Source organism: Anneissia japonica, unplaced genomic scaffold (assembly GCF_011630105.1).
Source record: "Anneissia japonica isolate Jap-2015-1 unplaced genomic scaffold, ASM1163010v1 scaffold1949_len687591_cov173, whole genome shotgun sequence".
NCBI classification, from domain to species: Eukaryota; Metazoa; Echinodermata; class Crinoidea; order Comatulida; family Comatulidae; genus Anneissia; species Anneissia japonica.
The window spans coordinates 99015-117109 of record NW_022754854.1 but is presented as its reverse complement, the minus strand read 5'-3'; the positions used below and the strand labels follow the sequence as shown (position 1 = coordinate 117109).

At 35.2% G+C, this 18095-nt stretch overlaps 1 protein-coding gene across 1 annotated transcript in view; it reads right to left on the bottom strand.

The window, feature by feature from the left end:
- Window positions 1–4245: 4245 nt before the first annotated feature.
- Window positions 4246–18095, bottom strand: part of LOC117123287 (neurogenic locus notch homolog protein 1-like) — a 59890-nt gene continuing 46040 nt past the window's right edge. The window contains exons 50-63 of the mRNA XM_033269157.1: window positions 17954–18067; window positions 17248–17361; window positions 16755–16868; window positions 15248–15361; window positions 14019–14132; window positions 13390–13503; window positions 12691–12804; window positions 10662–10775; window positions 9444–9557; window positions 7658–7771; window positions 6685–6798; window positions 5763–5876; window positions 5327–5455; window positions 4246–4457 (exon numbers count right to left, since the gene is read on the bottom strand). Coding sequence (XP_033125048.1) covers window positions 4246–4457; window positions 5327–5455; window positions 5763–5876; window positions 6685–6798; window positions 7658–7771; window positions 9444–9557; window positions 10662–10775; window positions 12691–12804; window positions 13390–13503; window positions 14019–14132; window positions 15248–15361; window positions 16755–16868; window positions 17248–17361; window positions 17954–18067 — 1709 coding nt within the window. The remainder of the gene's footprint in view (window positions 4458–5326; window positions 5456–5762; window positions 5877–6684; window positions 6799–7657; window positions 7772–9443; window positions 9558–10661; window positions 10776–12690; window positions 12805–13389; window positions 13504–14018; window positions 14133–15247; window positions 15362–16754; window positions 16869–17247; window positions 17362–17953; window positions 18068–18095) is intronic.

Genomic DNA, 18095 nt, shown 5'->3' with positions numbered 1-18095 from the left:
TTTATCGACATTGTCGTTCTACCAACTTAGATGACTACTAAAGACAAAATAGTGCTAGCCATATTTATGTTTTCATAGTATATGCCAAGTGGGCCGCATCATTTTCGTTCGCAAATTGATAGTACAACTAATTTTCACTGTCAGTCAAGTATTATTTAAAAAGTAAGGGGAAATCCTTTGTCTCCTTAACTCATTGGTCTTGTATCGTTTTTTCCAGCCTGCTTTATCAAAATCAGTGTTGGCAGCCCAATTTTGAACAGCCAGGTTCATTACTTTTAGCTTTTTTGACCTGTTTTAGTGATTTCAATGATCCGTAAATAGAGCCAGTGGCGGCGCCAGTGGGGGAGTGGGGGAGGGGAAGCAGGTGCTTAAGCCCCCACCGGACAGGTCGAAGCCACCCCCCCCCCCTTTATCTGACAGAGCTCGTCGGGCAGTGGGACTAAAAAATAGGCCCAGGCCAAGTAAGCCAACACCCCGTCTGTCACAATTACAGCGTGTCATTTCTGGCCACCCAGAGGTTCCTATTCTTTAAAAAATCTCATTTGGGAGGGGGAACACCCTCTCAAGCCCAAGTCCCCTGTCGGACAGCTCAGCCCCCACCCCAAGAAAATTATATCCTAGAGCCGCAACTTTAAAATTAAATATGAGCGAGCCCTATACAAATCTTGTATTATTAATTTGATTATTATTATTTATAAATATTAAAACAGTATAGGTCAGTTGGCCGCAATATATAAACTGATATTGTGTAGGCCTAAGTGAAGAGCAAAACATATACTTTTTTGACAACAAAGGCAGGTCTTTTCAGACATAAATTAAAATAGACGAACGTTTAACATTCCAATTATAATTTCTATGTAATTCCATGTAATTCGCATTTAATTATCAAGCTCGCGTGAATACGCGCAAATATTTGAATTCTAAAGATAAATTCTAAATCACGCTTTTGATATTAAGTTGTTATTAATTAAGTAATAACATCATAAACACAATTAAACATGTGAAAATACTGTGTAATATACCGAACTCATATACTTTGCATGTGTTCATCGGGAAGATTTGACACAAAAATGGACGGTGTGTACCACGTGATTTTCGCAAACCGGGGAGCGGAATGTCCCAACTCTATATATATATATATGGCTCTGGCTCGGGCCTGATCGTAACCAACCCCAGGGACAATAATTTTTAAAGCTCGGCGCTGAATTTGTTCAAGTTCCTTTTCTTGTTCTGTCGTGATACTCATTCCCCATACAGGAACGGCATACTCGATTACAGGTTTTATAACACTAACAAAAAATTTTAAAAGGTCCGCTGGATCAAGCCCAGATCGATGGAGATGTTTTGGAAAGAACAGTCTCAAGCTTGCCTTCACCAAAATTGAGTCGACATGTAGGTCTGTAGAGCCCACAAATGTAAAAATCTACCACAAATGTTCCATTTTTACCTCAAATGTCATAACATGTCAACCGCAAATGTAAAAATTTTCTTAGGCACTTAAATCCTTAGGATATTGAAAAGAACCTAATTAACTGCTATAAATTAACTGCTATAGTAGAACTGCACCAAGTTGCGCATTTTAGTAGAGCAGCTACGGGTCAAGTTGTGCGCTTTATTACCAAAGCATAAAACTTGGCACAAAATATATTTGCCATTTTTTCTGGGGCCATTTTTTCCGGGGCCATTTTTTCTGGGGCCATTTTTTCCGGGGCCATTTTTTCTGGGGCCATTTTTTCCGGGGCCATTTTTTCTGGGGCCATTTTTTCCGGGGCCATTTTTTCTGGGGCCATTTTTTCCGGGGCCATTTTTTCTGGGGCCATTTTTTCCGGGGCCATTTTTTCTGGGGCCATTTTTTCCGGGGCCATTTTTTCTGGGGCCATTTTTTCCGGGGCCATTCTTACCTACATTAGGCCAACGTACTTTACAAGTCAACCGCACAATGGCGCCTGCACTAATGCTTTTGAAAATACATATCAAATGTTTGTTGATTTTGTTCAGATTTTTCTGTCGGAGATATTTTTTCCAAGTACAACATGAATACATTTGAGATACTGCTTTACCGCAGGCAGGATATGGTGCTTTTCAACTATTTTTTCCCTTGTGTTTTTTTTTTTTTTACACTCTGTGAATTCATTCAATGTTGTTTTGTTCAGTCAGTATTTTACGTGGGCTTCGTGTCAGGGTATCACTTTTTTGAAAACATGGTTCTAAAGTAATTGAAGTTTCGCACGGCACGTGTTTGTGTCATATTGTCTATCCTTCTTTTAAATGGAGTCGGTGATCTTATTTTATGAAAACCTTTTAGATAATACTTAACTGCAAGTATAGGTGATTGTCTTGTTAAAATGTTTTACCTTTCAAAAAACACCACTAATAAAGAACACAAGATGTCAGGCCTGGAAAAATAATATTTGTGCCTCCGGCCATAAATAGTCTTTGAAATATGCCTCTGAATACAGCCCAACGGTGATGGTGGTCTGGAATCGAGCAAATTTATTTATTTTTTTAAAACAAATTCCCTCTGTGAAATTTGTAAATCTTCCAATTAACAGCCCAACAATGGATGTCTGGGAAAAGCCGCAAAGCAAAAAATGCTTGATTATGTTAATTTAAAATGATTTTAAAACATTTGATACATTAAATAAAAACAAAAAACAAAAAAAAAAACCCAGTAAAACATTAGTCGAACCATTTTTTTTTCATTGTTAGAATACGCTATCTTAATCCAAAGTATTTTAAAACAATTCCAACTATTCTTGTATCTTCAATTTCATTTTTTTATACTTCAATTTTCTCTTAAAAAATAAACACATTATTAACGAATACGATTGCTGATTCTACCCATTCTGTGTAATTCACCACTTTGCTTCCAATTTTCATTTTACCCTCTCTTTCAATTTTAAAGCGTTTAGATATTTTGACATTCAAATTGCTTAAAATAAAGGTGTATTGTATTGTCTTACATTATTATATAAACTGAAATACGTTGTCCTAATCGTAATCAAAATTAGTGTGAGCCTATCATCCTGGTTCCCGTGGCCATGCATTTGTTATTAAATGGGAAAGGACAATTAAAGCTTATTTTTGGATGACAGTTGGTTTAGGCTATGAAGGTAAACGTCCTTGGAGAGAAATTAATAACATCTGCATTATAAGGAAGTATGTCATGCCATTTAACATGACCGGCTAAAACGGGTGGGGGTGGGCACCAGGCCCCCACTTTTTGGCAAAAAACATGTCTATGCAGATTTTTGTATGATCGGAAGGAAATGCAAGAAAAAAAAAAGAATGAGTGCCCCCACCTCAGGCTTTAAAAAAACGTTCAGCCGGTCCTGTTAAATATAATATATTGTGAACGACCTACTTAGGCCTATATACTGGCGCGGCACCATCTAATACTCATTTGTGAACACAGATGACAATAGAGAAATAACTTACCAACCACAATTTAGAGGCCAACGTACTTATAGGTCAACCGCTCATGGTGTCCGCACTTATTAAGTGCTTCAAAAAATATATCACACTTTTGTTAATTTGTTCAGATGTTTCTGTCGGAGATAAGCAGGTATTTTTTGACAAACAACATGAATACATTTGAGATACTGCTCTGATTTTTACTTGTTTTTTTTTTTTTTCAACAAGAAGCCATAATGAACAGATCCATATTCTTTGAATCTATTCGATGTTGTTTTGTTCAGTCAGTCATTTACGTGGGCTTCGCGTCAGGGTACTATGTACTACAACATTTTGAAAAAATGGTTCTTAAGTAATTGAGGTCTCGCACGAAAGTTTTTGTGTGATATTTATAAAGTCTGTTGAAGTATAATATTGTTCATCGTTCTATTAAATGGAGTCGGTCATCCTACTTTATGAAACCTTTTAAATAATTACTTAACTCTGCAAGGAGGTACAGTATTTTCTATTGTTGTCAAAATGTTTTAACTTTTACAAAGTACGGCTAGAAAGGAACAAAAAAATGTCGGGACTAAAATATAATTTTGGTGCCTCCAACCATGAAGAATCTCTTGAAAATGCCTCTAGCACAAAATGTTATCTTTACACTATACTGACGCTGTCTCTTAAATTGAAAATTTGATCATCATAAAAAACATTTTTTAATAAAAAAAATTTATGAAACTTCATTGTGTATACAAACGTACTGTACACTACTACATTTATGTAGCGCTGTTTCATTAAGATCTGACCACATTTTGCTTTTACAAACGAATGATATATTTGAATATCTTACAGTGTGTTATCTCTATTTTCTAGACATGTGTCTGCCTTGTTGACTCTGCTGTATTCTGACAAAAGCATTTCTGTTTCATCACAGTAGAAGCATTGACCGGTGTAGCCTATGGTGTTCTGACCGTTATCACGGACAATAGTGAAACCAAAAGTGGGAGACACTTTAGAAGAATCTGCTCTGGAAGAATAACCTACTACCACTGTTGGTGCTGTTAATAAGAAAAAAAAAATAAATGAGCTATAATGTATGTAATGTAAAAATGTTCTCACCAAATGGCAAACTATTAAATTTGTCAAAGTAATTTTATTATCAATGATACAACCAAGGTAAATATAAAAATTGTCTTCCTTGGAGTACAAAGAAAGTTACAAAAAAAGTAATACAAACACATAAAAAATAACATAAAAAGGAAACAGGTTTTGAGAATCGTATTTTTATATAATTATACTCTAACATTAATTAGTCTAAAGCCAGGCAATCACTGTGCCAGATGGTTGTCGGCTGGCACGATTCTACAAAGAATGCAATGTGATGATGCGTGCGCAATGTATCGTTTATAATGACGATCCGTTCAGAGTACCCCCGACAATTAGCAGACAATGTCGCGTGGTCTAGCGCTCACAGAGGCAGGTTTGAATGCTAGAATCCATCAGTTAACAAGAGAACGTACATCCATATATACACACAATACAACGGTAAATGATTTAAGCGTTGTGAAATACAGTGAAGTACGACTGGTCGATTATTGCAAGGATTGGTAGATTGAGTACCTTTGCATCGTTTTTGTTACCCTGGTTACGATTGCTGTTTGAGCTTGTTAGGGTTGTATTTTTTGTTTATCAGTTTTTGATGTTTCGCCGTTTTGACATTTGACGAATACTTCCTTCCTCCAATAAATGAAGTTGAACAATACTGCATTCGTTTTAGGTTGTTTTCGTCTTATTGTGAGGCTGACGACTGGTAGCGCGCAAACTGTATCATACCACACATAGCCAGCTGCATTAGGCAAAAATCTGTCGTATAAATGTTACTGCTTTTTGGTTAATTTGCACGATTTTAAATGCTTTTAATACTAACCTTGTGCTCCCAACAAACGTTCATAAGATGTACGGTAATTGCCGAATATCATTCCCGTAGTAGAATGAGTGAGAGTAATCTCATCTCCATAGTTATTGTACCAGACACCTTCCAAGTTACAATAGAGTACTGAAAAAAAAAAAACAAGAAAGCAACAATATACCACAAGGCTCTGTACACTTAATCAAGATTTGTGTGTCAATACCTGTGATGTGACCATAATAGTGTGATACCAAGGAGGGTGATACTACATCATCATACCCATTTATGGGTATATATATGATATTATCATGCCCATATATGGGTATTATATGACATTATCATAACAATATATGGGTAAATCCCACTGGTTTTATTATTAATGTTTTTAAATATAGGCATTGAGTTTCAATTATTAGGTTTACTGTATATAAATAATTATCTATATAATATTTACCATCATCACAGTTAACTCCGCCAAATCCTTGTCGGCATGTACACTGGTAGAACCCAACAAAGTCAGTGCAAGTCCCCCCATTCTGGCAAGGAAGGCTAACACAGTCATCATAATCTGGAAGGAAAAAAAAAATCAATTGTCACAATGTTACCAACAACAATTCAGGAATAAAAATTTGGTATTTATCAGGGGCCAGCTGTTAATCATAAGCACTTAAGGTCACTTTCCATAGCACCATCAAACTCTGGAACAGTATACTTCTAGCTGGAGAGAAGCACCCTTTCTGGCGATGAATTTTGTTTAACAATCTACATCTTTAGTTGTAGCCAGTGGAAGCTATAGGATATATTTTCTGGGGGGGGGGGGGGGTAATTTTGGGGGGGGGGGGGGGGTAGAGGCTAAGTTGTCAGACAGGGTGGGGCTGAGTGAGATAAGAAAAAAACTTTGGCACCTGCACCCCATCTCCAAAGTGGGAAATATAATCTAATTTATTGTTTAACTATACTTTTTCTTTCTTTCTTTCTTTCTTTATTAATATTTAAAAAGGAAATCCATCTCAACATGGCTGATATTCAGTGGAGTTCTCTCACATAAAAACTTACAAAATCCACAGTAAAAATAGACAAAAATATTGCAGTTTCTTCAAGAAATCATTAAAAAAAAAAACCAATAAGACTTAAAATTTCAAAAATAAAAAGGACTTAACATGTTTTTTAAAAGTAAATAAAGCTATTATAATGTTCAGAGTGTTCCAAATCTTGGCCCCTGAGCATCCAACTGTGGACATCCCCACTGACGTACAGGTAGCATGCTTATACGGATATATGTTACATCCTCCTCTGCCAGCCCTAAAAGTGACTTCTGACCGCTTGCAAATTTTATATTATTTATATTTTCATTTATATTAAAACTTTACACGTACCTAATTCACAGTTAGTACCGATCCATGGAGATACACATTCGCAGATGTAATTAGTTTCTTGGTTTCGGCAAGTACCGCCATTAACACACGGGGCGCTCTGGCAAGGATCCAAGTCTGAAAATCAAGTTTATTCAGTCAATATAAGGCCTGGTTTCCATAGTAATCGCTACACGCTATCGCCAACTCTTTTGGCGACTCTGATTGGTCAGTTAAATCAGGGAGCGTTTCCGATTGCATCGGGAAGAGCTATTAAAGTAGTGTGACGATTGCAGTAACAAACTTTAGCGACAGTGAAGCTATTTTATGAAAACCGAGCTTAAGGCGCATTTATTGCTTATTTTCACATGCCTTTTTTAAATCAATCAATCGAGGTAACTTGTATAGCGCCAAATTCCATCACATGAAGTAATGTTCTGTGGCGCTGAATGGTGATGGTATAATTACAGTGCACAAAATGGTTAATCTCATTATTAAACAAGTATGATTTTAGTTTCTTTTTGAAAATGGTGACATTTATTGCAGTTTTTATGTGAAGAGGCAGTGTGTTCCATAAAACAGGTGCTGCACATGAAAGTGACCGTCTACCATACATATGAAGTTTCAACTTGCAAACATGAAGAAGATGTTGTTTAGAGGATCTCAGGTTACAAGAAAACTACAGGATACAGTCAATTTTCAACAATCAAAAATAATATATATTAATAAAAATTAAAGACAAATATGGTTTATCAAGTCTACCACAGAAGGGTAAAAACTAACATAATTCTATACATTCTACAGAATGTATACATATTGACATGAAGTTTGTATATAAACTGTATAAAATTTTCCTCCAATTTAAGACTCTGCACCATTGTAAATGCCTTTGCACAGCATCACACAAATTTTCAAGTCATAAAGTTTGTTTTGAATTGGAGAGTGAACAGTATTTTTTAGTCTAATTTATTAGAATTGTCATTTAATCGTCACTTACTTATTTCACAATTGTTGCCGCCCCAATTGGCAGTACACTGACACACAAAGCTGTTGGCGCCATCGATACATGTACCGCCATTCAAGCAAGTTGTTGGTGTACAGTTATCTACATCTGGATAAACATCAAATGTCATAAATTAAGCCAATGAATTAAAATACTGTGTAGATGCTCTCACCAACCGGGCAAATATGGGGCTTTATTAGGAATTCAAATTTGATGAGAAGCTACTGATGTATAGCAAATAGATACGCTCTCATATTAGGTATTTAATAAGGTGAGATCTTGGCAAGTCAAATGGCCAAGTGGTTAGCAGGGGCGACGGAAGCCACAGCCATAATATTGGTGCTGGTTCAAACAGCAGGCACACTCGCCTATGGTTCCGGTGGTAGAACAAGTCTTTTTGGATTAAGACTATAAACCGTAGGCCCAGTGTATACAATGGCTCGTGTGCACTATAAAGAAACCAGTACATCCTTCGAGATGAGTAAGGGGATACCCATGAGTACTGGAACAGACAGCCCCTGTGGTGGACGACGAGAGATGCTGGTACCAGGTTAGCGGGTAGCACAGACACGAAGGGACCCTTGGGGTGAAGAAAGTCATTGATGGAGTTTCCCAGTCCACATACCAAGCGCCCTGAGCATCTTATATTAGATGGATATGGCGCTATATAAAACTACACTATTATTATATTACTATCTCTAAATGGATATTGCTAACAGAACAACTCAGCCAACACCAGAACTCGAACCTGGGATATTTTGCGTACAAAGTGAGCACTAGCTGCAATATTATGGAATTCTCCCCAGGGAGCCAAATGTGTTCCATACGTGTTTGATCCAATGGCCGGGGTAGTAATGTGAATTGCTTAGAGGCTTTAAGCATGAAGTGCTATTTAAAACCGACATATTTTTATTATTAAAGTCCTTAAAAATCTTTACTCATAAATATAAAGCTTGGTTTCCATACAATCACTACACGCTATCGCCAATTTTTTTTGGTGATGCTGATTGGTTGGTCATATCAGAGGAGCCTTCCAGATTGCGTTGGGGACTGGTACGCAGTACAGCGATCATGCTGACAACAATGTTGCAACAGTGTAGCGACTTTAAAGAAACCAGACTATACCATTGCTGAATTACATCTGAATCTTGGACTACATTTGGCAGATTCTTGGTCACTCCTCTAGACAAGATCATGGTCACATCATTAAAGAAGGATCTTGGGGAATATTTTAATGGAGTATCTTGATCAGTCCTCTGGACAAAGACCATTGTCACTTCTTTATTCTACTCAAGGAAGGATCTTTGACACTACATTTGGCAGAATCTTGATCATTCCTCTAAACAAGATCATGGTTACATCTTTAAAGAAGGATCTTGGTGAATACTCTAAAAAGAGTATATTGATCAGTCCTCTAGACAAAGACCATTGTCACTTCTTTATTCTACTCAAGGAAGGATCTTTGACACTACATTTGGCAGAATCTTGATCATTCCTCTAAACAAGATCATGGTTACATCTTTAAAGAAGGATCTTGGTGAATACTCTAAAAAGAGTATATTGATCGGTCCTCTAGACAAAGACCACGGTCACTTCTTTAGAGCAAGTTCCTTGGGAGCAAGGACTATCACTGACTCAAACCAGGATCTTAATCAATCCTCTAGAGTAAATTGTCACAGCAACCATAATTATTGAATAAATAATCAGACAGCAAACCATACTATATATGTAGTCAAGATATATCTACATGGACTAACTATTTGTATCAGATTACACTTACTATTGGTACAAGTAGGTCCGGTCCATCCAGCTTGGCACTGGCAGAAGAACTGGTTCAGACCGTCAGTACACACTCCACCGTTGGCACAAGGGGAGCTAGCGCATTCGTTCACATCTGTCAAAATAAAACTCATTTAGTGAATTCTATTCAAAGGATGACTGTATCTCTGTTCACGTCCAATAAATTAAATATTCATGATTTGACTAATACTCAACCAATTTTCATAAAATAAAAGAGTGTTTTTAAAGAATTTTTGCAGAATCTAAAAATACTAAAAACTAAATTTTGAGTTTTTCTCATGAACAGCGTATTTTGCAAGATCACATTTGCTTTTCCTATCCAATAATCATGAGTTCAAATAGTGTGAGACCACCATAATTTTGTTTCTCACAACTGAGAATAACTCAAACTACATCTATGTTTATAGTGCATTGCTCCATCCAATTGGCATGGGGCACTTGCTTATAGATATTAGTACAGCATAGCACATTGGTTCTCACATCAAATATGTGAGACTTGGCTCATCGCATTACAATCATCAATCAATATCAATCAATTAAAATATTTATATAGTGCCAATATCCAAAAATGTTCAATGACGCTCTCACACTTGTTCAGAATGCTCTTAAAAAAAGGAAAGCTTTCAGATTGCTCTTGAACACATTCACATTTGGAGAGTTCCGTATTTCAATGGGCAATAATATAATAATAATATAAAATAATATATGTATGAATCCTCAGACTAAAATACCATTACATAAAATATATAGTAGTATAGTATTAAAAACAAACAAATTACACACAAGCATTGATTTTGGAGTCTATAACCTACTATTGGTATTGCAAATAGAACTTGCCTTTTTCCCTGCATGTAGAACATCCCTCAAATTTAATAGAAAAGTCAGTCTCTAGGCACCACTCAAATATAATGGAGGGGTGTTATAGTTTATAGAAAAAAGGTAGTAGCCAATTTAACCAGGTAACACCCCTTGAATTTAATAGAAAGGTCAGTCTCTATGCACCAATCTAATATATTCAAGGGGTGTTCTAGTTAAAAGGAACAATGGTAATAGTTAGTATTATATCCAGGTAACTATTAATGCAAGATGGACTTTAATATTACAGTTTTCGAATGCTGAGGAAACACTACTTAAAATTATGCCTTGTACAGGGGTAAAATCATGAAAAACAGGTGAATTATTTAAATGATTATCATACTTGTTTCACAGAAGTTGCCACTCCATCCAGGCACGCACAGGCATATATACTGGTTGTTGCCATCCAGACAGGTTCCCCCATTCTGGCAAGGACTGCTGGCACATTCATTGATATCTGCAAAGAACAACTGTACTGTATTAACAATATGAACAATAAAGCATTAAATGGCTACGGGCACACATTTGTCAGGCGACAACGGTGAGGTCTAAAAGGATGCTGTATGTGGCCCAGCAGGGTTGGGTGACATTAGGGGGTTTTCGCAAGCTTACGAAAACGATAATGAATACATTACGTCATCAATTTCTTAGACAACCCTTTCCCTACAGTAGCATATATCTTTCACAACATAGAATTATATGCAGCTTGTTTTCATTAAGAAAATGCAATCTATAGTAATAAACCCAACATAAATTTTTGAATATGTGATTTTTTTAAAAGTAATTGGTACCAATGTGTAAGTGATAATAATTTAGTTTCAAACCGTCTTATGAATGTGCAATACTGGCGAGCGTCAGGGTTGCGCATCTTGTTGCCTAATTTATCATCTCTTGTATACAAATGATTTTACATGTACATATGAAGAATCTAATCTAGCAAACTGCCTTTCTATTAGGTATGCAGACGACACTTGCATGCATGGAAGGTCTTGTGAAAGACAACAACATGCAAGAGTATGAATATAAGGTGAATCATCTGTCCTATGGTGCCAACTCAATTATTTATAAAATAATAATAAGAATACAAAAGAGGTGATAACTAATTTTTAATGAAAAATAAGGTTGAGCGTGAACAAATAACAATATATAAAGAAGCCGTTAAAATTGTAACCAAATAGTACTTGAGTGTAATGACTGATGACAAGTTAAATTGGAAGTAAAATACAAAATATATATGTTCAAGTGTAAACACAAAATATCACTTTTTTATCAATCTATTAATATTTATTTTTATTTGTCATTACCTTTTGAGGGATAGCCTGTTTCAATACATTAAAATTTTAAAAAAATATTAAAAACATCCAGCAATATAATTGGTGTTAATGTTGAACACTTGAAGAAATATGTAATAATATTATGGAAAGGATATTGTGGAAAAGGAAACTATAATAACGTCGGATAAACACCATACGCTAAAGAGCTGTGTTACATTTAGTAGAATGGAGAGAATTTTCTATCCCAGGATAAAAACAAAGAAATTGTTCCTCCCTTCTCCCTCCTCAACCAGTTGATTTTGTGTCAATTTTTACTATTATATTTTATACTTTTTAGAACCCATTTCATAATTTTTGCATTTTAACACTCATTTGTATAGTCAGTTTCTATGTTTTCATTGCAAGGCAATTTAAAAAATTGTATATTTAATATGACAGACAATAAAGAATATATATATTCTACGGTATTATATAGGACCGTCTCTGGCAAAACACTTTGTTTGTCGCAATTTCCCAAAATGCTCGGGAATTAGAATTTTAAAAGTTTTCAAGTTTTTGAATTTTATAAAGGAAGGTATATTGAAGAAAATCTCTACAAAATATCAATCACTAAATCTAACTAAAAAGTATATTACAATTATTTTAAAACTACAAATCTTAAAAATAAACTACTTTAAATCTTTGGAAGCAGTTTTCCAAAAACCTACATGACTGATATCCAATGAATTAAATATTCATAACTTTGCTAATACTCAACCAATTTCCATCAAATAAACACTGTCTTAAAGAAAAATTTATGTAGAATATAAAAATACCAAAAACTCAATTTTGAATTTTTCCTACAAACAGCTGATTTTGCCAGAGCAGATCACGTAATATAATTGGTTGGGACTTTTTTAAGAACATGGTTACAATTTCTATTGAATTCTAATGGGCAAATAGGCAGCTGCTATACTTTTAATCAGTATCTTTTTAAGGTTTGCGGACATAAAGTTAATGATTATTTTGTTACTGTTGAAATCTGGTACAAATACATGAAATTAATGGCAATTAAAGGGTATCAGAGAAATAAAGAGTAAGGTACGAAGGCTGTCTTACTGATTTCACAGTGAGTTCCTTGGAATCCAGGTGGACAAGTACAGGTGTACATGTTAACACCATCGACACACAAACCACCATTCTGGCAAGGAGAACTGCCACATTCATCAGTATCTGAAATCAAATAATCCTTTTTTTAATAATCTATATACAGTTCAAGATAGTATAATACATACTCCAAGTATTGAAATGCAAGCCATCGTGTCGGGATTCAATATTTCAACAATAATTATGTCATCATCAGGAATGACATTATCTCTCTAATAAAAAATCCCTCCAATTAAAATCCACCTCCAATCAAAGACCACATTTATGTGGTCCCAAATCAACAAATGTCTATTTATACAGTATATCTTTATTATTCTATTTTGAGACCATGGCTGCTAAATACCATGTAAACTCCAGTTCCAAAAACGGTCTTTAATTGGAGGGAGAATTGCATTTAATGATAAAGCTATATTTTTAATGATAATCTATATATTAACACTTTTCACTGATTGACTGATAAATACTCTGAGTACAGAACCATTTTTGGATCTTAAAGTGGTGTTTGGAGCACATTAGTACATTTTTGTAGTAATTGTTTTCAAAACTCGCTACCATTTTGGCATCAATATATGCGTTTCTGTTTTGGATGCATCATTGTATGCATATATTTTTAGGACAACCTGCAAAACCTTCACGAGACAGGATACTTACTGGCAGCACAGACAACACCCGTGTATCCGCTTAGACAGGTACACCGGTAGCCATTCACCAGATCATCGCAGACACCACCATTCAGACAGGGTGAGCTAGCACACTCATCAATATCTTGAGGTGAATAAAAAGATTGCACGGTGTTAATAAATCCAATTCCATCAAATGTCCATTTTTCAGGAAATATTAAGGAAATTGGAAGGCGATCTATATACAGATATCTAAAATGGGTGATTCTATTATTATCTAGGGGTTTTTCTTTGCAAAAACAAGGGCAATATTTGTATTATATCCAATTAGGAATATAGAAAAAACACACTCCCAATTATATAGTGCTGTAGTTTTGTTTTTTTCTTTACCTTTCATGCTAATTGTTTTTTACATATGTCTTAATTCTCTTTAGAAATCTATATGTGCATTTCAATTTCCCACCAAAATATATGTCATCCGATCGTAGAGTCATTTAAAGATTGACAGAATCCATTAAAGCCCTGCCCATACTATCAAATTTTATTTGACAAAAAAAAAACCTATTTACTTACTAAACTTATTATATGACAAAACTTATTATATGACAACATAGAGTCATGATGACATGATGTCATCATGCCATATTTGGGTATACTTACTTGTTTGACACAAGGTTCCGGTCCAACCAAGTATACACTGGCATGTAAAGGTGTTGAGGCCATCTATACACACCCCATTATTCTGACATGGATTTGGTGAACAGTTATTATCATCTGAATACGAAGCACAAAAATTATCAAATCATAAAAAAATAACGTACTGAGAGCTGCTGTAAATATACATAATAGTTTGTTAATACTTATTATACAAGTTTGTATAATAAGTTTGGTTCTCTTTCCAGAGATGAACTAGTATTCCTTAAATGTTACATTAGACCTGTGATTGATTATGTTGCCCGTTTCGCAGCAGGGCCTACTTGGACTCAGAAGGGAGCTTTTGATTGCACGACGACGGTAGGACGTAGAATGTAATGACGTCGCTGAAAGTCATCTGCGTATGCAAGAACGATAAGTTTTCCTCGTTGTGTGGATTCTAGGATTCAATTTGGCCAAATCTATGTATGCGGAGAACATGGATTGTCCGGTAGGACGGCCATGCATAAGTGATTCCGTTTTAGCGTCGTGTCGTCAAACAAATCGAAAGCTTCCTCTTTCTAATTGATCGCACACAAGAGCGTGTGTAGGAGGTGCATTCTCTTTAAATCATTGAATAATTATGTGGAAGTTCTTTCCACACTTGGACTAAAGAGACTGGCTGACCACCAGGTCACATTTTGCGAAGAAGTCTGTAAATTTCAGATAAGAATGTATAATACATACTCTAAGTATTGAAATGCACACCATCGTGTTGGGAATCCCAACAAGATGGTCTGTAAATTTTTCTGAATTAGTGTTTAAATATTTTTGTATGAATTCTGAATAAATATACCTGGATATATAATAATAATTTATTTATATGCTCAATGCAAAATGAATAGATGGAATGATCGATAGATCAACTGACTAATTAATGAATAGAAAAAACTAAATTTTTATCATCCTGACCACCATCCTCACTGTCGTCAGCATCGCTGTTCATCGTCAGCATTGTCATTATTATCACCATCATTCCAATGCTCATTCTCCTATATCACCACTGCATCACCTACTCACTCAATTTGTTCAATTATCTGACATAATCATTAACTAGTTAAGACTAAAATTAAAAGTGGTACTGTATGTATGACCAGTCCACATGCTATGCTCACAAAAAATATGAAAATGCACTATTAAACTCAGAAAATTAAATAATTTGAAAAACTGTTGATTGTTGGAATATAACAACTCACTCATGTCACAGACACTTCCTGAGAAACCAGGTAGACATGTACAGATATACCCATCAACAACATCAGTACAGGCGCCGCCATTCTGACACGGCAGAGATGCACACTCATCTATATCTGTAAAAGTCATTGTGTAAAAACAAGATTAACAATTTATTGATCTCCTTTGAGAAAATGCGCTGCATCCACAAAATGATGATACACAATGTAAATATTAAAGTGCACTATATTGATAATAAGAATGCTGTAGCGCACCTGCAATGTATTCGATGTACGCAGAGCTGTGTGTGTGCACACATACAAGATGGCTGCTGTTGATTCAGCCAATCATAATATGCTAAGCATTGTTCCAATGTCGCCCTAAACGTACCATTACAGTTTTGAATACAGCGATGTTGAAGCTCGAGTGCTGTGGTGTACGGTACACAATTCTGATTTTCATTCCTAAGTACTTTATTTTTAAATTATATACCCCACTTGTCTCATTTTGGCTATGAAAGTTTAATGGTTAATGAAATAATAGTTAATCAGAAGAGGCTTATTTATTGTTATAATATGTATACTAAGCCTGAAGGTGTTATTTTCCTATGGCGGCCATCTTGAATGGTACACAACTCTGCATTGCTTCATCGCCTAGTCAGCACTCTAGTTGTATAATAGCCCTATGGTAATATTATCGAGTTGTCCAAAATTTATTCACGGGTCCCAAGTTGGAAGAAGAAGCCACTTCCAGGAGACATGTTTAACACGTTGGATGCAAGCGACAAGCATACTTGTCCCACAGGTTGTTCCTGATATCACCACAGGGTGATGATATTCGTCAAAATTGGGGCGACATTCTAGTTTTTATTACTTCTTTGTTATACATTGAAAAACCACAGACTTAACGGCTGGTAGTTCGGGGAAGATACACCTAGATGACTTACAGTAAACATTAATTGGGACCCCTGTTTTGTTATGTTCTCAAATCTTACCATATTATATTCTCACGTATAAGACAAGGTTTAAAATAGCCAATTACGATAGAAAAACAGGGGGTTGTCATATGCACAACATACACATTTATTTATTCAAAATACGTAACATGCATATATACTTCTGCAATGAAGCTACTCCTGTTAGTAGAATGAATGTAATTTTAAATAAGTGGAAAGAAGATTTCGATGAACATTTAAAAGCCAATAAAATAGAAATATTTGGAATATTAGCCTTAAGTTCTTTGTGACATACCATCTTGATTTTACTGTATGATTGTTTGATTTCGAAGAAATTAATGTTTATTTGATTGACTGATTGGTTGGTTGACTGGTTGATTGATTAATTGATTAATTGACCGGTTGATAGATTGATTGATTGATTGGTTGGTTGGTTGGTTGGGTGGTTGATTGATTGATTGATTGATTGATTTATTGATTTATTGATTGATAGGTTGGTTGACTGATTGGTTGACTGATTGGTTGATTGACTGATTGATTTATTGGTTGATTGATTGATTGATTGATTGACTTACTTATGTTGCAAAAAGCACCAGTCCAGCCAGGAGCACAGACACAGAAGTATGAATTGACAGCATCCAGGCAAGTGGCACCGTTTTGACATGGAACACTTGCACACTCATCAATATCTGAAATACAATTGAGTCATTCACAATTATCAACACTTTTTTGCAAGTGTACAAACAGTAATCTTCCTCAGTATCCCTTCTCTTCCCCTCTGAAATGTACATAAAAAAATGTTAATTTTACAAAAACCATTCTCCCTTTTTTTTTTTAAAAACTATAATACTGTACTTTGTTACTTAAAAACGTACATTTTATCCATGGTTGCATTATAATTGGTCATAAACATCTATTTATATATTTTCCATTTTGTTTTGAACCAACATTTTCATGCATTCTTTTCACTAATAATAATCATTTATCTGGCTTGCTTCAGTGTTTTCTCGCATATATAATTATTCCATTTTAAAATCACTGTACGCCTGCCTCTGGAATGGTACGTACCTACTTCACAATTCTGTCCAGTCCAGCCTGCAGGACACTGGCAGAGGTATCCATTGACCCCATCAAGACAAGTTCCTGCGTTTTGACACGGTCCACTGGCGCACTCATTTATATCTAAAATAAACAACAAATTTAACAAGGTATTTTTTCACATATATGAAGTTTTGTATATTATAGTTTCATTTTTTGAAGTATGCATACATATATAATCATTTTCCTACATATGAATTCTTTGTATCTACAGTGTATGTGGCAAAGACAAGCCAAACCCAGTCAATTGTTGCAAAAATAAACTTTTTGTTACTAACACATGCAGTGTTCAACAGTAAAATGAGAGCTGTAAAATGGTAAAAAAATAATTTATATCTGTTTAAAGAACACTATATGAAAAATCAGCCTTCAAAATTTATGATTTCTTGCATTTCTCAGGCAGAAATGCCTGAAAAATGGAGAAAATAGCATAGCACAATGTATAGATCTTTATCAGTTTGTTTAGTGTAATAAAATAGATTTAAAAAAAATGTTTTGGCCAATATCTCTGAAACAGGATTTGCGACGAGTGACTAGTTTGGCTTGTCTTTACCAATGGAGTCTGTGGCATTAATATAATTTTGTATACGTATGACGGTCACGCATGAGGGAACCCATTCAAGGGTCGCATCATCGTGCAAATCGATAGCTCCCTATTATAAGTTTGTATACGCACTGATGTCACAATTGGTTCCTTGCCACCCTGAGGGACAGGCGCAGAAGTAGTAGTTGATTTGATCGATGCAAGTCCCTGAATTCTGACATGGGCTACTTTGACACTCATTGATGTCTAGATATAGAAAATAAAATAGAAAGAT